Source organism: Rhipicephalus sanguineus, chromosome 8, assembly GCF_013339695.2.
Source record: "Rhipicephalus sanguineus isolate Rsan-2018 chromosome 8, BIME_Rsan_1.4, whole genome shotgun sequence".
NCBI lineage: Eukaryota > Metazoa > Arthropoda > Arachnida > Ixodida > Ixodidae > Rhipicephalus > Rhipicephalus sanguineus.
In genome coordinates, this window is record NC_051183.1 from 20614569 (window position 1) to 20638852 (window position 24284).

A 24284-nucleotide genomic window follows, 5' to 3' on the forward strand; every position below is an offset into this window, starting at 1 on the left:
CGTATGCATAACGATGGAGCGCGAGAGAATGCCGGCAGCCAGACAGAGAGGGTAGATAATGGGTGCAATTGCGTGAGAGTGAGAGGGGTCTTCTGATCTAACGGAATGATAGACCTATTGGTAAACCAGCATGGCTAATATTGTGTTGTTGTTGCTTTCTTTATTTGTTTTTCGAATAGCAAGGTAGTGAGAGGCAATGCTTTCGAAGTAATAAATTGCAATCTAGTTCGTTTCCGCTTGCCTTCGCCTGACTTCACATGCGTCATACAATGACCCCCTCTCCTGCAAGGACATAAAGTGCGTTGGTGTTTCAGACAAAAAGCGAAAGAGTCAAGTGTTGACTTCTTGTGACAAAGGCGTGAAGTCTCGCGCCGTATCGACAGGTCTCGCAAAATCTCGATTTTATGACTCGTGGGATATATAATAAATCTCGAATATACTCACAACCTACTCATGACTACTACACTGGCGGTCTAGAAGTATTAGTCCGAGAAAGGTAAGAGTATAGCACACGCTGCAATTTTCCAGCAGTCTCGGAGTTGCCGCTCGCGTAAGACTGTGTGTGTGTGTGTGTGTGTGTGTGTGTGTGTGTGTGTGTGTGTGTGTGTGTGTGTGTGTGTGTGTGTGTGTGTGTGTGTGTGTGTGTGTGTGTGTGTGTGTGTGTGTGTGCGTCGTGCGTGTGTGTGTGTGTGTGTGTTGTGTGTGTGTGTTGTGTGTGTGTGTGTGTGTGTGTGTGTGTGTGTGTGTGTGTGTGTGTGTGTGTGTGTGTGTGTGTGTGTGTGTGTGTGTGTGTGTTTGCGCGTGTGTGTGCGCGCGCGTGTGTGTGTGTGTGTGCAAATGAACATACACACGTCTAACAAGCAAAAATAACGGATAATTTATTAACTAGCCTTGCGGCTGGTGGACTGGCCTTCGACAGGTTTACGAAAGCTCTAATACACCAGTTGCGAGTTTGCACTCGTGTTCTTCTGGTCTCTTCGTCCTTGTCCACTCTTGCGCACTGAACGATGAATCACTACCAACTCGCCCAACTGTCAGTTCTTTAGCAGGCGTTTTGCAGTGAAACTCTACGTCGCCAGCCAGCGGACACCTTATAAACTTTAACAACGCAGCACACAAGTTCTACTGACTGCTGCACCGTCCTACTTCACGAACTGGGCCACCGCCCGAAACACCGTGAAGAAGACGTCCAGGACTTCGTCCGGAAAGAGCTTGACGAAGAGAAGGTAGAACTTATCCGGCAAAGTCATGGCCCGGTAGCAAGGGCGAGGTCTGACGTCCTTGACGGCAAAACTCATCTGGTCCACGACTTCCATGGGATTCTCGCGAGTGAGCAGGTCAAACATTCCTCTCAGGAACTTAGCCCAACGGTCGACGCTGTCCTCCGGTATGAGCTTCCTCGCCTCGTCGGGCAGGAGCTTGAGGTCTGCCTCCACGAACTTCGGGCAGGCTATGTTCTCGAGCATGTTTGTCCTGCAATAAGGAGCAGTAACATTAGCAAAACCATTACGGCAGTCTATCAACAAGATGATGGTTGTTGTTATGCAGCTTTGAAGGAGGAGGAAAGGAATGAAAGGCAGGGAGGTCAACCTGACGCGCGTCTGGTTTGCTATCCGACACTGAAGGATAGTGATGAACGAATTAAGAGAAAGAAAGAATATTGAAGAAAGCACTGTCAGGGTACATGTGCGCCTGTCCATTACATGCCTACATGCAATCGCTCAAACCGGTCGAGTTTAAAAGCAGTATCAATGAACGCATCGCTTTGGTGGCCTGCGGCGCGTAGGACCACGATCCGAGGATGCGCTGAACAAACTATACGACAGAGCGCTTTCAGAAGAGCTTTGAACATTTCCCAAAATATAGGGTGCTGCCAGTAACAGGTGCTATGGGGTGCTGCCAGTTTCTGGAGCTTTCCCTGGATGAGTTTTGTGTTTCGCTCATGGTCTTCATCGAGCAAAATTTCCATTTGTATAGTGTTATATATCTCGTGCTTTTTATGTGTCTCTGCAAAGGACTGTATTTTTTGTAAAGCTTAGACTGTATTTTATTTTGCTGCTGTATGCTCATTGTAGAATAGTGTTGTTGTGCTATTACGACATCACTGCTTCGATCGCCAATGAGGGGACCTGCGGCTTCGTCAAGCTATCCAAATGACAGCTTATGCCGCCCACCCCTTCGTATCCTTACGCTGTATTGATGCGAAAATAAACACTATTGTCATATTTTCCTATATTTGGCTCACCTGTACGCTGTGGGTTCCACAGCTGCCACGTCCACGCCTTCTTCCTCGCATTCTCTTCGAAGACCGTCCACCAGCGACAGCATGGCGTGCTTACTCATGCAGTACACGGTGACTCCAGGTATGGTTACTCGGCCTACGGTGCGACAACGAAATGACTTCACTCAGACACTTCTGTGGTCGTGGGACACATGAAGTAAAAATCTACGGTTTTTTTAACCATACTACTATTACGTTATACGCTGCTGCTCAAATTGGCGTTACTGGTCATTCGCGCGCACAACTATGAAGTTCTGGATACTACAGTCGGGTGCGACTTTATAAGACAGTGGTACATTTCCACCTCATTGGTGGATGAACACAAGCCTGCACCAATGAGCGAGCGCTCCAGAGCGATGTCATAAGCCGCACGGTTGGTGGCCCCACCACCGAACAACATCGCAGAGTACATAAACAGGACTTTTCTTGTAGCGGAGGGCTCCCGCGCTTCGGTCACCAGGGCGGGCCATCTCTTGCCTTCTTAAGTTTTATCCGACTACAGCAATAGTTCCGATCTTACCAAAGAGCGCCCGATTTTCATCTAACAATTTCTTACTGCCTTGCATAAACACTAGCTATGAAAAATGTATTACTACATTTATGAGTATTGAATACTAGAAAGAACCCCTCTCCCGTACTTGCCCATTTAAAGAAAAATTACCGCACCATAATAAGGTATGCAGTGCAACATTACTCTTTAGGAGAGACTGAAAGTAATATCTGTTTACTGTACTACAGGATAGACGCCATTAGCCGGTATAAGCAATCATTTGAAACCTAATACACCCGCATACGCTACCGAAAATGAAAAACGTATCACTATAAAAGTATATCGATGATATCCTGTACTTACAAAGACCACTAGTGACCATGACTAGACGACCTTTGGACTTCTTCAGCAATGGAAGAAACGCTTTGGTTACTCGTATGTGTCCGAACACGTTCACCTCGAAGATCTGCTTGATCCTTTCCATTGAATTCCATTCGACTGGGCCCACGGCAGTTATGCCTGCATTTGGCCAGCACTGCCCAGAGCACTGTAAGTCACCGAAAACGAATAAGGACGAAACGTTGAAGCCCACCGGCGGAGCCAATATGCATGTTTATGCACACAAAAACAGCAGATTTCATTTCTATCTTGTTTTGCAATATTAGCTAGCTGTGGTCACTGCTGATGAGCGCCGTCATCTGTTCCTTTGTTCTCACTCTGTGCCTGTTGTCCTCTGGACAAGGAATTCATTACACCCTAATAGATCATGCTTCTACTCGTAAATACTATATGCTGCACACGTGACTATTAATTTGCTCATATGTAGTCGTTTCCTTTTTTTTAGTAAACCTTCCTGGCGCTCCAACACATCGAAGACGTCCCCAAGACCCATGGCCTACTGGCTGTCATTTAAACGGAGAAACTTGCCCTGCCCCGCTCCCCACTTCCTCCGCTGGCTTCAAATAATCTTTTCCGCTTCAACCGCCTTCAAGTTTGACCCAAAACTGCTTGAAACAGTTTGTCTCTGTTATCCCTCTCAAAGCTCGTCCCCTCTAACCTTGTGAGGACGTTAAACTAGGTTAAAATTATTCAGCCCAGGTTTCTATTACCGAGTTTAAACGCATGGCACTAAGTGTCTTGGGAGCACTAGTTTCTGGCAAGTCATCTCACCATTGGATCCTAGGTTTGCCGTGACTGTTTCAAGTGCTTTCTCCACTTGTTCCTCCTTGGTGATGTCCAGCTGGAGAACACGTACGTTGGACCGCTTGGCGAGATCTTTGGCGCCGTCACAAGTTGCATTCAGGCAGCCGGCAAACACGGTGAAACCATCGTCTGCAAAGCGCTTCGCTGCATGATGGCCGAAGCCCGTATCGCAACCTAGAAGAGAGATTCGTTCAGTCAATCCAATGTTCTATTGCTCTCTCCTGTAGTTCACACCCTGCTGAAATTCCTTTTCGGGATTCGCCGTGTCTCTACACCGATATTTTCACATCTGAATACATGTTAACTTCAATTTCATAAATGTCTGTAATTATATGCTGTTTAGGACACGTTAGCGCTTTTATACTGCTCCGGCTACTCATTTTGACAGATAATATAGTTCGTGAAAATCGCAGCAATGAAAAAACAATACATAAAATAACTCCTAGGGACAATTCATGCAAGCCAGTCAAGCCATAAAATGTATCACGTATACACGAAGTCCATTCACGTAGCCACAATACAAACGACACCAAATAGAGTCCAGTCACATAACACTATATTTCACATAAAATTCAATCGCACGAGCATCGGATATGCTGAATATAACGCTACAAGTAACGTTCAGTCACTTAACAACATTGAAATTGGCTACGTCCAGTCACAGGGACACAGAAGTTCGCGCGTGAAGCGACACAAAACGCGACACCGTCAGGTCAAATATGTACTTTAGTTCCCTCAAATAGTTTAGTTAGTTAGTTAGTTAGTTAGTTAGTTAGTTAGTTAGTTAGTTAGTTAGTTAGTTAGTTAGTTAGTTAGTTAGTTAGTTAGTTAGTTAGTTAGTTAGTTAGTTAGTTAGTTAGTTAGTTAGTTAGTTAGTTAGTTAGTTAGTTAGTTAGTTAGTTAGCCCTGCATTACCAACTGTGTTGTATTTGTTACACTGATTACGATGCCTCATGATTACCGATTAAAGCGGGAAAACTTTTGCATATCACATTATTTCAATTTTCATATAACGCAGCAAAGTTACAGTGACAGATACTTCCACAATGTATTTACTAATTTTATGGTAGTTATGTCATATACCACAAATAACATTTTACTGGTGATTGTCGTCGAATGTGCTCTTCATAAACAGAAAAAAAGGCGAAGATTTTGCAATAACTTTTCTTCGGGAAGAACCATAGATGGGCATTACAGGCTTAAGTTTTTTATACGCTTGCTCACATTTTCATGTCTGTATGTGAATTTACATATATTTTGCTATTGTATCTATTTTTTCCTGAATTGCCCCCCTGCAATAATGCCCTCGTGGCGCTGCAGGTACTTGTATAAATAAAAAAAAAAACAAGGCTTCAACTTTCTTTATGAATATTAGTCAGTTGACTTAATTTCAAATATTACCTTATATAATGTTTCCGTTAAATTTTTTGTTTGCGTGTGTTTAGTTATTCGACCCGCTACCTATTTGAAATTTTTGTAACTTCTCTGTCCACGTTATATCGCTTAATTACTGCAATGGCGTCTGGAAAGCATTAGAGCAATTAAGCGGCTCGCAGAAAACCTCAAGACTGCCAATTTCGCGGCCTCTACTGGCCTTCGGTTTTTACCTAAGACACATACTACATTTACCTTCGATTGCACACTTCTCAAGGCAATAGTTACAGCGTTTAACCCCTTTACCGATTGTTCGTGTTTATTATTATCGCACGCGCCCATTTCGTTGCGTTATTGATCTTAAGATCTCTGGTTGCTTCTGCAGTGCTTCCTGTTTGTGTAACCCTTATCAGAGACCGATTAAGAAAAAGTACAACCTTGCCTCCCTCGTCAGTCTGTGCGGATGAATGCTACCGAAGATTGGAGACGAGCGAAGGCCTTAGCGTTTCAGTGACCACTTTTAGTTTCACCTTGTGCCTAACAAAGTCACCTTTCTTCTCGTCAGGCAGGGTTAGCGTTATGTCTAGTCGACTCAATAAAAATCAGTGCGCGATGTCGCAACACTGCGTAATACTAGGAACACAGTCCTTGGTACGTATCTTTGTTTGCAATTAGGCTTTCAATTTGCGATTTGCAATTTTAATATAAACCTTTCGTATGCTCTCACACAGACTTGTAAGGCCTTTTTTCGTCGCCTTGCATTGATATCGTTCACTGCTTGCGCCATGATGTTGGCATGCGGTCGCTGTAGGCGGACCAAGGCACTAACGGAGAGCTTCCTGATAAGTATTGGCAACTTCTACTTCGCTCAACGTTGTGGGGGAGCGCCCGCGCCCATTTAAATAAATAAATAGTCTTTATTTTTCCCATGCAAAAAAGGGGGGGAAAGGACCACAGACCAAAAGCTACAAAACTGTAGCTTGAGTGCGCCTGAGGCCCAACATAATACATTCATACAATATACATGGCAGACATACCAAAAACGCAGTCAACAAGTAAAATAATCACACTGTACATAGCGTTGTATGGTTACATACAAGCTAGACCTACAACCTAGATCAACGCAAGTTTCGACAAAAATGAAATGAAATACGCCACTGGTATAGCAGACATACGAAAGCAAAAACAAGAAAAACTATACACTGCAGCTTACAAAATATTTTTTATGTTCTTTAGGTGTCAAGGTGAGTACGTGGCTATGAGCTGTTTCATATGTGTTTAAGATCGTTGGCAAGAGAAATTGCAGAGTTTGGTTTCCGTAGTTAGTTCTCACGCGAGGAACAGTATACTTATCAGTACTTCTAGTGCAAACAGCTTTGTCTTTTAAGGTTAAATTAGCTAAAGATATGAAAAACTCGTTTGAGGCGGGTGGTGAAAATCTAAAGTGATACAGTAGCCGATGTTCAAAAGTTGTGGTAAGGCGAATAATATTATATTTAACAAAGAACTCTCTAGTGTGTGCTCTGTAACTAACGCCAGCAACATGCCTCACGGCTTTCTTTTGTAATACCAATAGTCTGTTTAGGTTAGTTTGTGATGTCGTGCCCCAAACCAAATGACAATAATTAATGTGCGATTGAAAGACAGCATGATAGATTCTTAGTTTTAAGCGGGTAGGGAAATCAAATCGACATCTGGAAAGGAAACCAACTGACTGATGCAACTTCTTTTCAATGTACGCTACGTGATTTGTCCATCTCAATAACGAGTCAAAAACTACTCCAAGTGACTTAAAAGAGTCTATTATACCTATTTGATTTTCGTAAAGCACTAGGCGGTTTGTAGGGGCAACCACAATATTTATGGGCCGAAAAAAGACAGCTTTCGTTTTTTTAGTGTTTATGAGCAATCCATTTGCCCTTGACCATTCACTCATCGATTCTAAAACAGCATTTCCTCTATATATAAGCTCGTCGGGGTTGTGCCCGGTAAGAAATATGCTTGTATCGTCAGCATAAAGAATGAACTGTGGGTCACTAGAAATGTTAATTATATCATTAATATAAACATTAAAAAGTAGAGGGCCGAGCAAGCTACCTTGGGGAACACCGCATTTGATTGACCGCAGAGCAGATACCTGACCATCAACAGTGACTGCTTGGTTACGTTGATTCAAGTACGACCGAAAAACATCAAGGCAAGGACCTCGTATACCATATTTATTGAGCTTATCGATCAAAATCTCGTGATTTAAGAGGTCAAACGCCTTAGTAAAATCTATGAATATTCCAAGCGTTAATTTTTTCTGGTCAATATTACGCAAAATAATTTCTTTCTGTAACAGCAAAGCAGACTCGGTTGATTTCCCTTTACGAAATCCGAACTGGAAATCGGTTATCAATGAATGCTTGTGGAAAAAACTGTCTACTTTCTTCAATAAAATTTTTTCAAAGGCTTTAGAAAATAAAGGAAGTACGGAAATTGGACGATAATTAGATAAAAGATTTTTTTCGCCACCTTTGAAAATAACAGAAACCTTCGCGGTTTTCATTCCTTTGGGGAAAACAGCCGATGCAATGCATTGATTGAATATATGTACTAGACAAGGAACTAAAATATCGGCAACAAACTTAATTGGCTTTATTTGTAGCCCATTGCAATCTTTAGCGGAGGTCGTTTTAAGGTTCATCAGTGCGGAAAACATCTCGTCATTGTCAGTGTCATGAAATACTACAGACTCACTAACAGTGTTTGAAACGAAACTAAGCGCTTTTTGTGGGCATCCAGAAGGCGTAAAGCTTGTAAAAAAATTCGTTAAACTTATCAGCTAATTCAGTCCCGGAGGCTGCAATACCTTCGATGGTCAGTTCACCAAGGGCGTTTCCTTTACTCCTCCTTAGAAATGTGTCGTTTAGATATTTCCAAAACAATTTCGAGTTGTTTTTGTTTTTTTCGAAGAAACAGTTTTGAAATGCAGATTTTGACCTTCGAAGCTCTTTGTTCAGTTTATTTCGATAAGCTTTAAACACCTTCAGGTCAACAGGGTCGCGGGTAACCATAAAACGTTTGAAAAGCTTACTCTTGCGTTTAATCATCTTGGTATGTTCGGGAGTTATCCATGGCTTACGTAATTTAACGTTTTTAACTTTCGTTTTCCACGGAAAACACCTGTCATAAATTTCTTTTATGGAAGTAATAAATAATTCGTATGATTGATCAGGTTCAGGACAAGCAAGAACTGCGGACCAATCGGCGTTTAGCACACAGTCGCGAAAAAGACAGAGAGCCTGCTCACTCATACACTGGTAAGAATATACACAACGGTTGCAAGCTCTGTCATCGGTTTGAAACGAAAAACAGGCAAATATAGCGCAGTGATCGCTGATGTCACAAGCAATCGTGCCAGCACAGTTTACAATAGAAGCCACATCAACAATAAATAAGTCAAGTGTACTAGTGGACGATGCTGTGACTCGTGTGGGGGTTTTGATAAGGTTCTGGAAACCATTTGTTGAAATAACAGACATAAAATCGGAAGCAGCGCCTGTCAGGTCCATAACATTAATATTGAAATCTCCTCCGTTCTTTATTTTCTTTCTTTCACGCTGGTGCCATCGCGGACAGGCGGCGAGAGCCAGGAGGTCACCTAGAGAGGGAGCCCCGTTGCCCCTTCTCTGGGAACCCCTTCAGTCCCGCCGTACCACGCGCTAATCCCCTCTTCCCTGCTAGCGGGAAAGGGTACTCGTCCCCTGCGCGGGAAACAAACCTTGCGGGGGAGGGAGACGACAGGGGATAAAGGTGCTGACGAGACAGAGAGACGCTCTCTCTTGTGCCAGCGGTCCCCATATTCACCCGTCAGGCACCGCGAGCCGACGATCGACCGAAGGAGTGAGCCTTACCCTTTGTTTTCTACATAGAGCGGACTATCCCTCTACGCGACGTAACTGTTGTTTGTTGACCTAGCCTGTTGCCTTATTCGCCTGAGCCCGTCGTAGCTGCGATTACTGGCGCTACGGGAAGGAGACGTTAACACGTGCATGGTACGACTGTGTGCTGCTGGAACCGGAGCTAGGCTTCTGCACCAGCCGTGCGTAGAGTGGACCTCTTCATCTGGCGCCAAACGTTAACGAATTTGGCGACGCGGCTAGTTTCGTGGACGCGAGCGACTACCGACGCTCCGTCAACGTAGGACAACGGGCATGTCGACTGAGTTGCGTTTGTTATTGAGACAGACCACATGGCGCTCACGTGGTTGAGGCGCTTGAACGAACCAAGTGGCCACCTGGCTCGTTGGCCATTGCTGCTACAGCGTTACCACTTCACCGTGCACTACCGTAAAGGCAAGAACAATGCCACGGACGACGCACCATCACGTGCTTCAGTCCAACACGAGGCAAGTCACGAAACCAACACGAGATGGACTCAGAGTGAGACACTAGACGCAGCGCGAACGGGAAAGGTGGAGCAAACGTTAGTTCAAGGCAGAAGTGTGAACCACGTCGAGGCTGTCGTTAGCGCGGGGATTGTTTTCAGCAGAAGGGAGTTGTTAGAAGCTCAGCAGAAAGACCCATTTTGTCGAAAGGTGTTCGACGGGCTCCGGGAGCCGGGTGGCGAAGCCACCGCGCACACGGAGGCAGCTGGTATTGCTGTCGGTGTGGGGCACTCGGCAAAAGCTCGTAGTGCTGTGTCGCGCTGGATTCTCATCTGCTGGATTCTGATGGCGTCCGGCTGAGGTACAACCCATCCGACGATGATACAAGTGAGTCATTCAAGGTCGTGATACCGCGCGAGCTGCGAGGAGCACTGCTTCGCTACTTTCATGACTTGTGCATCGCTGGGTATGCGAGGGGGCTCTGAGATATGCTAAATTGTGTCGCCTCGCTATCTGGCGAGGCATGAAGCGGAATGTGATTCGCTACGCCCGTTGATGTCACGTGTGCCAAAGCGTCAAGCCCCGAGGCGGACGACCGCCCGGCCGTCCTCATGGAGGCGATCAACAGCCAGGCTAGACCCCTGGAAAATTGCCGCATGTGACGCAATGAGACCGTGCCCCACAACTCCTAGCAGAAACAAGTTCTTGTTGCTGGTCAAGGATTACTTCACTAAGTGGGTAGAACTTGTCCGCCTTAGAAAGCTGACTGCTTGAGTGATCTAGGAGAGGTCGATGGAGGTTTTCACCAGGTTCGGTTTCCCTGAGCAGTTGATAACAGACAACACGTCTTATTTCACTGCGAGGATGTTTGTTGACAAGTGCGCCGCGCTGAAAACAACCACCTATCATGCTCAGTTGAACGCCACGGAACGAGTCAATCGCAACATAAAGTACATGCTTATCACGTTCTCTGAAAGGCACAAGGACTGGGATACCTACCTTGCAGGGATCGGGTTTGCATTGCGATCGACTGGGAACCGCTCGACTGGGTATGCGCCTTCTTTTCTCAACCCGGGGAGAATACTGCCGAATCCGATGGAGACGGTTCTTGCGCATAGCAGTGGAGTGCCAGTCGCGTCATCAGCACGAGCTGAATACGCAACGAAGCTGCGCGAGCAGCTAGCGGAAGCTCTACGTAAAGCACGCCGTAATCTCGGCACTGATAGGGCACAGCAGAAGGCGCAGTACGACCGCTCGCATCGGAACGTACACTGCGAAGTGGGCGATCTGGCGCTGCGACGCCATCATGCTCTCAGCGATGCTACCAAACAATTCGCAGCCTCGCTGGCACCGGAATGGTCCGAGCCGTTATCAAGTGAGAGAGGTGTCCTCGCTCGTTTATGGGCTCGCGTACATGAAAAGCAAACCGAGCGGCGGACGTATGCGACTTGAAACGCTACGTGTCACGGGAGAAGCATGGGGATGACGATCAGTCCAAGCCGCAGGTGAGAACGCTCAAAACCGAGTAAAGAGCCACGTTGCTACTTGCGTAACAGGTGGATAAAACACTGCATGGTAAGCCGCGTTTGATATGTTCTACGCGGGTTGTACCGAATCACACGCAATGAGTTCTGCGAGTGTTTACCTTTTCTTCAACCGAGCATATGGATAACCAAAATTGAAAGAGGTGCCGCCGGGACGGCTCGGAGAGAGACTGCCTTCTGACGGCGAGCCCCACACCCGCTTTCCGTCGTCGTTGTCGCAGCCCCACCACCCACGGCAAACATCGCCACGGACGCACATCACACCAGCACTTAAGCGGGGGACAGACGGTCCGATTTTCCATGCGATCCGACGGCCGACGCGGCGGTGGGGGAGAGGGAATGGTGGCTGTACGATGCTATGAAAGGTCACCATTCCGGTTTCCCCTCCGCCGTGTCGGACGTCGAATCGCATGAAAAATCGTACCGTCTGTCTCGCCCTTTAAACACTGCCCTATCGCCTCAACGCCCGGCCTCCGCGCAAGAGACGCTCGGAGACAATCCCCCAGCCCAGCCGCAAGAGCCAGCTGCCTCGCTTCGTGCCGCAGTCGCCGGGACGTGGCCACCTGGAAGTGCCAGTATGGTGTGGACCCCCCGGTGGCCTGTGTTCCCTCGAGGCCTTGGCGCCGCTCGCTCGCCGAAAAGGGAAACCCCGAGCCCCGCCAGATTAGAGCAGCCTTGGCCCAAGGCGGCAGCCCAGCCTATGCTGGAGAGGGCAGGCCGCAATGAAATACTTCGCCGAATGGCTCCTCTGGCACGGCCGCTGGATCCAGCGGCCGTGCCTCTGGGTCAAGGGGGCCGGGTTCAAGGGGGAGTAGCCGGGTTCAAGGGGGAGTAGCCGGGTTCAAGGGGGCGAGGGGTGGACCACCGAGCTGCCGGCGCAGGACGGATGCACCGCAGCAGCAACGGCGGCGAGGGTAAGAGTGGAGGCGACGACTGGGAAAGCTGATGCAGGCGGACCTGGCAGCGGCGGCCACGATGCCGGTGGTGGCTACTTCGGAGGCAGCTGCTACACTGGGGGTAGCGTCGACACCAGTGGGGGCTACGGCAACACACACGGCAGAGGCCCAACCCCAAAGGCATGGGCCTGGACCCATCCATCATAGCCTACCTCGATGAGGAATAACAAAATATTACGAGAGCTTTCTAAGGGCAGGAGGATGTAGGAGAGCAACCACGCCCTTTTTTTTCCTTAACGCTGGTGTGAACTCGGACTGGCGGCGGGAACCAGAGGGCCACTCACAAAGGGAGCACCGTTGTCCCTTTTCTGGAAACCCGTTCAGTCCCGCCACACCACGCGCTAATCCCGTCTTCCCTGCTCGCAGGAAAGGGTACTCGTCGCCTGCGAGGGAAAGGACCCTCGCTGGGGAGGGAGACGAGAGTTGATAAAGGTGATGACGAGACAGAGAGACGCTCTCTCTTGTGCCAGCGGTCACCATCTTCGCCCTCCAAGACTCGCGAGCCGACGATCGATCGAAGGAGTGAGCCTTAGCCTTTGTTTGCTACATACAGCGGACTATCCCTCTACGCGACGGTTACGCGTTATTGCTAGCGTAGCCATAACGTGTTGTTTGTTGACCTAGCCTGTTGCCTTATTCGCCCGAAACTGTCGTAGCTGCATTTACTTGCGCTACGGGAAGGGGACGTTAACACGTGCACGGCACGACTGTGTGCGGCTGGAACCAGAGCTAGGCTTCCGCACCAGCCGTGCATAGAGCGGACCGCTTCAACGTATATCCTCTTTGATAGCGTACCGTTAACCAAAGGCACAAATTATCATGCTCGCTATCTTTACTTCTTTGGGACAAAGAAAGCGAGCATGCTTGTAAATGTCTTCTAGCTGCTCTACGTCGTGGGGCACAAGACCAATTAGTGTCGGAAGTAAGAAAACTGCACCATCAACTAATGGACAAAGGACATAATATAACTTTTCAGTGGTTGGCATGGAACCCATTCCAATGTCAACGAAATTAAGGGACGCAGCAACAAGGACTTGCTCGCTCGCGCGTGATGTCACACTACGTGGAACACGCCCGCTTTACTTCACACCTGCCTTAACCGCATGAACTCTTTATAAAGGTGCATGAGCTACTACTGGTTCGGATGATTCTCACTGGTTTATAAGTCGTTAAATTTACAGTTCTTCCTTTGGCCGGTGTAACCTTTCGCGTTTTTTCATCATGCGTTTGTGAAAGCCACGTACTCACAGTCGAATGTGCCTTGGCAGTGGTAAAGCTCAATGTTCCAAAGGTAAATTCCACTTCAGGAATTGCCTCAATTCATACTTTCTCGTGAAATGTGAGATCACAAGACAACTCAAGAACCTTTCGTACTCGCCCAAGAGAGTGATAATAATCGTCTTTGTTTGAGAAGCGAGCTCAGGAAGGCGTTCTTAGTCCAGGATGCCTTGAGCTTGGGCGACGTCCTGGGTCTTCGCGATCAGCCTTAGCTGATCGTCGATATTGGAGCTGGCCAAGGCTCTCTTCCACAGCCCGTTGGTGTTGTAAGGATTGGGTGGATTTAATGGGGATTTTCTGCAGCTGAGAGAATACCGGATGTTGCAACGATTTCTTGTTGCAACCATGTCATTACCGCCAAAGGAGGCTTGCTGGCTTCGATGCAACTACTTTTCTTGATAAGGACAGCACCCGAGGTTGCTTCGAACGAAGCAAAACAAACAAGCGACGGTACTGCAGCTGTTCAGACATGCGCAATGTCTTGACACTGCATACCGTTCACTAGGAGAGATAACGAGACAAGGCCCGGCCATACATTTCCCGTTTCGTCCTCGATTCGAATTCTCCGAAGCACGGTACACTGCCGGCCCACACTGCATGATATAGCACGGCCTCATGCGGCCCTTAAGGTTAACCGTGAACGGAGGCCGATGTCGCAAGTACACTGGCGAAAGGGAAAGCCGAAGCGCAAGGTTCCGCCCTGTTCGTACACGCTGGCCGGTCTTCCGCGGACGATAGGGCGACCATGCCTGCAGCGGTTCATAGACACACGATAAACGAGATTAGCACGCGAGACCGTTCCGGTTTGGCAAGGAGGAACGGTGGAGGGAACCGCTGCACCGCTTTCCTTCTGTGCCAAGAGTCAAGGAAAGTTGTTGGCCTCTTGAAGGGAAGGGAATAACCATAGCCGTGCGCAGGGTTCTGCATTAGGCGGCGGCCAAGTTTCAAAGCCTCCCCCCCCCCCCCCCACTCCCTCGTCCCGCCGTTGTTTGAGTCCGAAAGAAAACGAGCTCTAGAATGAATGCAAAAATACAAATGAAACGATGACCTGCTTCTGTCAAAGGCCTGCGATTGGTCGCCGACTTTCCGGTGGGAAGTTAACAGGTCTTTGCACGCAGGGCCGTAACTGAGGGTGGGTTGAGGGGGTTCTGACACCCCCCGAAATTTTTTCATGCTTTAACTTTTTGGGTGCCACTAAAATACTTTCACGCCTTCACAGCAACCACGAGTTGCCAAAGTTAGCCGTTCTACGCAAAAACACCCCCCGAAAAAAATTCCTGGGTACAGCCCTGTTTGCATGTGACATGAGTGGTCCTTGGTTGCCATTATCGCCAAAAAACGTGCGCAGCCATAACTCTGAGCATTAAAAAATGACGTGAAAGGTCTGATTGTGTTAATGTATGGGCAGGATTTGCTCCCCCGGCCCCCCGCCCTGTGCGCGCGCCTATGGGAATAACTGCACAATCACTTTAAGATCTTAAGCGCCACTTTAGATTTTCATTTTCAAAGCGACTCTCATTTGGTGACTCATTATTTGATCGAATACTTTTTTATTCATTTATGTGCTCACTTGTTTTCACCATCGAAAAGCACACCGGGTTGTACCTAGCTGATGTAAATGTACCCTCCCACAGAGTCAGGGGTGTGCCCTATTGAAAAAGCAAGGCGCAAAGCGCTCTCGCGTTGGCAGCAGAATGTGATTCCCCATAACAGTAACGACTGCTTCCGTGAAGCATCAGTAGCTATCAGTCATGTTGCTTCATGGGATTGTCGCGAGTCAAAGACACTGTCTGGTATTTTGAAGCCCCCACGCAAATCATTCAGCAGTAGTTTTATTGAAATTTAGACGAGTTGAACATTTTCTGACACTTGACGCGCCGTTTGGCGCAAGCTAAAACATCACCACATTTTTACAGACATCGGCGATCCCATCTCACATGCTCCATTCAGTATAAAGGCTAATGACTCAACATTTTTCTTTTTTCCCCGCAGTGTCTAATACAAACTCCCTTTCAATCATCATTATACGTGGCGATCATCTGTGCTTGCAAAACTAAACCATGAAAGATCTTTACCAGAGCAAGGTATTTGCACCAGCACAACGTCATATTCAACTCCTCAGCGACAATAGCATGTTTACAAACTTAAATGGCCGTTGCAATGCAACAACATTCAACAGTGCTGTGCCAACCAAGCTGGTGAAAACTTATATTAGAAACACGAACATGCCTGGCAACAAGATGGCGAGTTGGGCTAGTTAGTAGACGTTCAAGCTTAAGGACTAGTTTGAAGCGCACCGAAGACGCGGACAATAGAAATTGAAAGGACAGCGCTTACCGATGTCCTGGCCTATCCACTTCCATTGTCCGCGTCTTCGGTGCACTTCAAACTAATTTATAAACATGCCTGCAAGTCGTTTTACGGACTTGGCGGTGTCTTTGCTTCTATTTGTTAAAAAAACATTGGTCTTCGACGATGATGATGATGTGCAGCTGTGCCCTTTCCATCGGGCGAGAAAATCTAACATGCCCTAACCCAAGAATTGGCAAAATAAGGTGGCGCCATCTAGCGGTTCACAACTCCGTGAAAAACATTTCGTAGTGTCTCTGGCCATCGAAGCGGAGCGCCACTGTCGGTCAGTGCGCGCTGCGTAAACACTCGTTGCGTAATTTAACATCACAATGGAGACTGCAAGAGCGGAAAAAAGATCCCCCCCCCCCCTCGTCAACTGCCTCAGAGGAGCGTGGAGAGACTCCTAAGCATTCATCGCCGCCTAATCAGCGTGCGTGCTCCGCAAACACGCCAGTATCATGAGTGGACTTGCAACGAATTCCTCAAGAACGTGTCATTTTCGTAAGCGGAGGTTCTTCTCGTGCAGCTTCCAAGTAGCCGGATACATTAGCGACAGTTTGAACAGCCTTTGCGGTGAGGCACGGATAAAGAATTGTGACCTTGCGCATTCGCCCGCGAGTGAAACGGCTATTTGCGGAGGCTCAACTCCTTGCGCCGGAGATTACGGCGGTTTCGTGGGGCGTCATAACAAGCGTGTCACAACGCAAGTACGGAAAACTATGCAGTGATGAGAAGTCGTCGAACAAGGAAAGTCGCCGGAGACGACGTTTGGGCAATGGCATAGGCATGCGCAGGGTTCCCCGTTCGAGGAGGGCAGAGTTTTATTACAGCCCCCCCTCCTCCCGTCGTCCCCATCGGTCGAGACTAACAACATGCGTCACAATGGATGAAAAAATCACAGCATATCCACGGAGTGAATGATGATGAGTGGGCGAAGCTGCGGAGGTTCATCGGTAAACCGTGAATCTTCCGTGAATTCTGCCCAGTACATCATCACCGACGTGAGATCGGGCGCGTTTATACTAAAGGTTCGATGAGAGCTATGACTTGCAGCTCACTTTAATTTTACATGTACGCTGTCAATTTTCATTGTTTAGAAAACCATTGCTTTAGAAAACATCTGGCGTCTTTCGTTAGGCAGGCGTCTTTTCGTTTTGCTTTAGAAACATCTGGCGTCTTTTCGTTTTGCTCTTAGAAAACATCTGGCGTCTTTCGTTGGTTTATTTCATCAATCAACGGCGTTTTGAACAAAATTTTTATTGTTTAATCACGCACAGGAGAAATCTCACCAGGCACTACCTTGGAGGTAAACAATGGCTGCTAATGGGAATGAGAGACAGAAGAAGTCGGCTTTTAGCTAACACTTACACTTCTACTTCTACTAACGTTTCCTACTGGAACATGCCAATGGCTGTTAATGGGGAATGAGAGACAGAAGAATTCGGCTTTTAGTTAACGCTCAGGCTGCGAATTTTTTATTGTTCAACAACGCACAGGAGAAATCTCCCACCGGCACCACCTTTGAGGTCAAGATCTGGTACTAGCGTTAAGACTGGTTGCGCACTACGACGGGGACGAACGGGTGCCGCTTTAAGGAGCTTCGCCCCCCAAAAATTTATACAGTTGCACTCAACGTGAAAGCTGTAGAAATCACGGAGCAGTGATTCGCGTGTTCTTCAGCGACGAACACAAGGAGCGTGTGTTGGGGGAGGGCTAGTTGGCCAGACAGTATTATGAACTTAAAGTGCGTTTGGGACAAGACACCAGAGTAATGTAGACAATACGAACGCAGCCTGTGAGCTTCGCTGAAGGATCTGCGTTCCTTGAGCGACGCTCGCGTTCACGGGCGAGCGCGCCCTGGCGTTCCAAGCGCGCAGAATGCTCGGCCTTCATGACGGGAAAGGATACCTTCATTCGTGATGCAGTGGCGCCCTCTCTCCTCCTTCCTTCTCTCCTCCTCTTTTTCGCATCCTCCTCATCCTCACTTCCTTTTTCCACCCTTAATAATATAATAATTGTTGGGTTTTAACGTCCCAAAGCCACGATATGACTATGAGGGACGCCATAGTAGAGTGCTCAGGAAATTTCGACCACCTGGGGTTCTTTAACGTGCACCTAAATGTAAGCACACGGGCCTCTAGTATTTTCGCCTCCATCAAAAACGCTGCCGCCGCGGACGGGATTCGATGCCGCGACCTGCGGGTCAGCAGTCGAGCACCATAACCACTAGACCACCGTGGCGGGTCTTTCCTACCCGTTGGCATACATGACTATGCTGTACATGGTTCTGTCTGCCTAACGCCATACATGGCTGCGCTATGCTTTATCCTTTCTCTTCCTCCTTTCCCTCCGCATCACCCTCTCTTCCCTTTTTCACCCCTTGGTATACACGGCTACGCTTTCATGGTCCTGCCTGCGTGACGCCATATATGGCTTTGCTATGTTTTACCCTCGCCCTTCTCTCTTTCCATTCCCCTCACCCTAGCATCATTCCTCCTTGCCCTCACTTCCCTTTCCCGCTGCCTTGCAACGCATGGCTACGCTTTAGATGGTTTGGCTGCCTAATACCCATACATGGCTATGCTATACTTTACCTTCTCCCTTCCTCCTTTCCATCCTCCTCATCCTAACTTCTCTTTCATGTCCCCCTGCTATACATGACTATGCTATAGACTATTTTACGGATGGGTTTCTGTGCCGCCATACTGGGCTGCTAACCTCGCCGTTTTGTACCTTTAACAACTAAACGAACAGCTCTATGGTAGACGCATGCGCATGAAAATGGTTAGGTTGGTGCATTCGACGCTTCATGACCTTATCAATTCATGTAGCGATGTACACAAATAAGAAAACATTTGTTTAACAGCCCAAGATGGCGGTGCCCATGTGTCTTACGTAAAATCGTCTATACACTGTTTTGTGTGCGTGACGCCAAGGAACGTCATAAATAACACCATACAATGACAGCATCTTTTCTTCATCCTCCCCGTCTCTTCCTCCTTCCCCTTCTCCTCGCCCTCACATCGCTCCTCCTCAGCCCCACTTCCCTTTCCCGCCCCCTCGCTCTACATGGCTATGCTACAGATGGCTACGCTATACGTGATTTTGCCTGCGTTACGCCAAGCTACGAGGACAGCATACGACAGCCCGGGTCCCAAAGTGCTCCGCAATTTAAATTAAAATGCAGTGATGAAGTGCTTCTCACAGTGGCCTGCCTTTGGTCGCTGGCTTATCGGCAGTAATGATGGGAAGTGAACAATTCTTGGAATGCAATATCAGAGGCCTTCGGCCGCCATTATCGTTTAAAACTGCGTGGCCATAACGTTGCTCTTCAAACAATGACGCGACAGGTCCGACTGAGCAAAGGTAAAGGTGGGGGGGGGGGCAACTTTATACCCTTCTTTAGGTTATTAGGGGGAGCGGCCGTCCCCAACCCACCCCCCGAGCACCCCCCGTTGCCTGCGTCAGGGCCCGAAACGTCGTCGGGCCAGACAAGCCCCCGTCGAAACACCGGCTCCGGCGGCACTCCGTCGTCGATGATTTCGCATAGCTTGAATGGTTCCTTGGAGTTATGTCTCGTATAGAAAACGGTGTAGAAGAGAAAAAATGATCGAAATGATCGCCTTTACGCCTGTCCTTATGAGCGGCTGCTACAATACAGACGCGGTAATACATTTTTTTAAGTACCTCGATTAGACGCTCAACGCAATATCTTCAGCTAGGCAATGTTACCCAGAAAGTAATGGTTTACTCAAGTTAGTCACCGTCAAAGAAGGCGTCAGGTCTTTTTTAAGCCGGAGGGAGGGGGACGAGGGGCACCGTCGACAAGTGAGTTCCTTTCGGGGGAGCAGGGAGGGACATACCGCTTAATTTGGGTCAGCTTTAGGGGCGCTCTCGTGAAAGGGGGGGGGGGGTGGAGTGCCGCCCCCTCTCTTGGCGTCACCCCTGCTCTGAGCAAAAACACGCTTTCTTTTCACTTAACACAGATTACGGTGTAACCTCGTATGGTGAGTTGGCGGGTTGACTCTTTGCGACGTGAGCTTCCACGGTGGTCTAGTGGTTATGGTGCTCGACTGCTGAGCCGAAGGTCGCGGGATCGAATCCCGGCCGCGGCGGTCGCATTTTCCATGGAGGCAAAAATGTTTGAGGCCCGTGTACTTAGTTTTTGGTGCACGTTAAAGAACCCCAGGTGGTCGAACTTTGCGGAGCCTTCCACTACGGTGTCCCTCATAATCATATCGTGGTTTTAGGGCGTTAAACCCCAACAATTATTCTTTGCGACTTTCATTTTCGTGTTGCGTGTTGGTATTCGAAGCGAACATCGTAAAGGCCCATTGCATCTTTCGTGACGCCACGATGGTCTCGGTCAAATTAGTGCAATTTGTACTTCAAGTTAGTGCGGAGACCAGTGGGGATAAATCATTGAACAGTTCGGCATGGACTTTACTTCATTCATTGGGTGAATGTTCCGTAACCACTTTCGAGCAAACTTTGAGGACTAGTCGAATGCAACGTGCATTGTAGACGCCGTGCTGCATTGGTGGCTGTAGTGTTCCACTACTAAGCACGAGGGCTTGGGTTCGATTCGCGACAATGGCGGCTGCGTTTCGATGGGGGGCGAAATGCAAAAAAAAAAATCTAAGAGCCTTTATCTCATCGGGAACATGGGGACAAGCGAAGCTTCGCGTGTGCGTGCGTGACCTACTACTTCTTTTTCTTTCTGTCGCTTTGCGCAAAGCCCCCTCTTAAATGTTTCCTTCCTCCATGCCGGGAATCTGACCTTGACCACGTGCTCAGCAGCGCAACAGTTCAGTTGCTACAGATGACCACGACGATCATGCATTCGTATCCAGGCAGCAATGAAATGTGACAACATGAAGTGACATGCGACCACGATAAAAGATCACATTTCCATGCCAGAAGCGGCTGATCACCGGAAAGCCCACGATCGAGAGAGCAATAATTAATTATCGGAAAACGGCGGATACGAATACGCATATGACCGACGCACCTTGGAGGGCTCGCCAGCGCCGGGTTTTTCGCGTACAACGCCGCCGCCACCGTTACCGGAATCTGTAACTCATAACGCACTTCGCTTGAAAAATATGAGCCAAAGAAATCGCTCACCCGTCACCAGCACCGCTTTGCCCTTGGGCTCCACTGATCTCTTCAGCGTCCTGTTCCAGAGAAAGCACGCGAGCCAGTAGCTGGCAACCAGGGTCAGTATCCAGGAGCCGAGAAAACCGGCAACTTCTTTCAACAGGGGCACTCGAAGGCACAGCAAGTGCACGGGCAGTATGAGCGTGGCAGTCACCAGCAGCACGGACTGCATGCTGTTTCCAAACCAGGTCGATTGTTGCTTCAAGGCCAGGTAACAAGTCTTCACTCGCTCTCTGTAGCAGCCTTCGGACGTCACCGGTGGTAGTATAGCATCGAGTAGGGACAACGTGTAGCTTGGTCGCAACGCGGCCACTTCCCAAAGTCTTCCGCGACGCAGCGACTTGGGCAGCTTTTGTCGATAGGCAACCTGAAGGTCGTCATTGAGAGGGTAGCCACCCCGGTGCCGAAGGTTCGTAAATGCGCGAACGCGAGTAAGAAAGGAACTCTTTTCGTGAGGAATCGAAACGCAGCGTCGAATGCGGAGAGAAAGAATGAGAGCGAAAGCTGTGCATAGACAAAATACGAGGTGCGCGACCTTGGCAGCTGGGGCTGCGCCCTATGCATAACGAGAAATGCCGGCAGTCTGACAGAGAGGGTAGATAATGGGTTCAATTGCGTGAAAGCTAGAGGGGTATTCTGATCTGACGGGATGATAAACCTATTGGTAAACCAGCATGGCTAGTCTTTAGTTGTTGTTGTTTTTTCAAACGGGAAGGTATATAGAGGTGAGAGGCGTGCTTTCACAGTAATAAATTGCAATCGGTTCGTTTCCGCTCGCCTTCGCGTGATTTCGCCTGCGTCATACAATGACCCCCTGTTGCAAGGACAACAAAGTGCGTTGGTGTTTCGACAAAAGCGAAACAGCTATGTGGTGATTGTTTGTAATGACGGCGATTGGCACCGAGTGATGATTGCAGGCAAGATCGAATGCACCTATTCGGAAATACTTGTTTATAGAAATTTAATCAGGATGTTTGCTTTGTCAGGGGAAAAACGACGCCATTATATGCGAGGCCGAGTTAGCTCAGGAAAAAACATTCTGCCATAATGTGTGTATGGAATCGGCGTTAGAACAAAAGAAAGAAGCATCTTGATTTGTTGTCAGTGAGTCACTTAATCAGTCAGTCTCAATTGCCACCTGAAGTAATGATGTATAATACGTATGTACGAAACAAGATATTGTAGTGAGAACACTCCTACGTTGTGCTACAAACACTGTAAGCAAGTAATCAACAGCAAGACATTGTGGAAATCACACGCTATCCAAACGCTACCTGTGGCATTGGTACCTCGGTAATGGCTCATCCCATCCAGTAGATATGCGATATTATCAACATTTAGCCTATCAAGTCTTCGCTTTGATTTCCTTTGTCGCATATAGGGACTAGTCATCTATGTCGGCGCATACTGCAAGACCATCTATTAGTATTGTAAAAGGCACGAAAGATTGTATTTAGATACAATAAATTGTCAAACTCGACTACTTCTCTTTCGGCATTTTGAATATTCGCACACTACCTGCAATCTGTGCGGCTTCTTTTGGGACTGCACTTGAACAAGTGATGCGTACGGTCTCCTGCACTAGAACAATGAAGAAACAGTTGAAAACTCCTCGTATAACTGGCTGTTGAATTGTGCCACTGCTGAGGGTGTTGTCGGAATGTGCAGTACTCGCGGATTGAAATTCGACATCGTTTCTTTTTATAACGACTGCTATAAGCCACTGCTTGCAATAACCGCATCATGTCGCTGCCAAATCTGGCCCCTAAACTAATGTTTTCTCCGATGTAAGCATTTGAGTGAAAGTTACGCCAATATGACACGAACTTCAGACGCTGTCAGGTGAAAGTGCGTGCATTACTTAGCCCTCAATTTTCGCGTTTCAGTCCGTGAGTAAGGCACAGTCGTCGACGCTACTAAAGAAACCCTAAAATGTGTGCATAAGCTCGGGATGCATATATCGGGACATGAGATCAGAAAGCCGATTAACCTGGCAAACGATCGACCATATGTGCGAAAGAGAACGTTGATGCTACATAGCGATAGCAGTCTTACTTCAGCCGTTATCGATCCGATCTAATTTTAGCCTCCACGCGGAGTGTTTTTCTTCCTGATTGTGTTTGTTACCTTGGCCAATGTTTTTTTTTTCTCGCAGACGCGCCAACGAGGTTGCATTTCGCGGATGTTTTGTGGTTTTAAGACGCAACAGGTCCAGGATTGAATGAAGGAGAAAAGGTCACACCTGCACCAATGGCACAGCGTACAAACTAATGCATTTTAGGCTGATTTTATGCATATAGTTGCATCTGACCGTGTAACGTTAATGTGTCCCTTCATGTGTAAACTTATTCAAACTTATTCTGTAGTCTCTGTATCTTCAAACTGCCAATTTCAGTGTCGTTACGTGACTGGACATTCTGTGTAGTGTTATTTTCAGCAGATAAGGTGTTCGTGTGAATGCATTTTATATAAACTGTAGTGTTATGTGACTGGACCGTATCTTCCTTCTGTTTTTTCGTGTTGCTACGTGAATGGACTTCATCAGTATGGCTCACTGACGTACGTGAAGTTTCCCTAGGTGTTCTTCGAATGTACTTTTTTTTTCATTGCTGTGATTTTCACAAATTCTGTTATCGGTGAAAATGAGTAGCCGGCGTTAATAAAAGTTTGCTGCAGTTATATAAAAGCTCCAACATCTCCTAAACAACATGTAATTAAACAAATATGCGTCAAGCTGTGCGTGCTAATTCGTCACAGCGGCATCGCAGACATATGGACGCACGCAGGTACATAACTGTAGAGATGAGTGAATTGAAGTTTTGTTGGAACTTCGCGCTCAGAAAAATTTAAGCGCGCGAAGGACAAGATGAAGTTCTGCGTGCTTTGGTTAAGGCCCACGCGTGCAACGAGTCATCTTTGTTGCATGCAGTAAAACTTCAAAGGAAGCTAAGCATGTTTATCAGCCCCGTCACGACCAACATTTCAAATTGCTTTTGGTTTGTAATAGGAGTGGTTGCTTTCTTCACACAAGCCACCGCCAAATCATTTATCACGACCGTTCAGGCTTAGGCAAATCTTCTCTATTGAAGTGCTAGCAAGGTCTTAGACTATTTGCGGTGCACAATATTTCACAACCATATTTAGTTCACCTCATTCCTGTGAGAGGGTCGCGCTGTTGAATCCCGACCCTTTGCGAAAGTAGCCTTCGTGAACGTTTTCGATAGACGAATCCCTATCTGAAGCATTCCGTATGTCATTGCCATAATTCTGTATG

General features: G+C 47.7%; 1 protein-coding gene across 1 annotated transcript; it reads right to left on the reverse strand.

The window, feature by feature from the left end:
* Window positions 1-994: 994 nt before the first annotated feature.
* On the reverse strand, window positions 995-21188 carry LOC119403069 (D-beta-hydroxybutyrate dehydrogenase, mitochondrial-like). The gene is made up of 6 exons (XM_049418162.1): window positions 20978-21188; window positions 3942-4148; window positions 3488-3504; window positions 3135-3318; window positions 2246-2378; window positions 995-1473 (listed from the first exon to the last, which is right to left on the reverse strand). The coding sequence occupies exons 1-6, from the start codon at window positions 21180-21182 to the stop codon at window positions 1143-1145; spliced, it is 1077 nt and encodes a 358-aa protein (XP_049274119.1). The 5' UTR covers window positions 21183-21188; the 3' UTR covers window positions 995-1142.
* Window positions 21189-24284: the final 3096 nt, after the last annotated feature.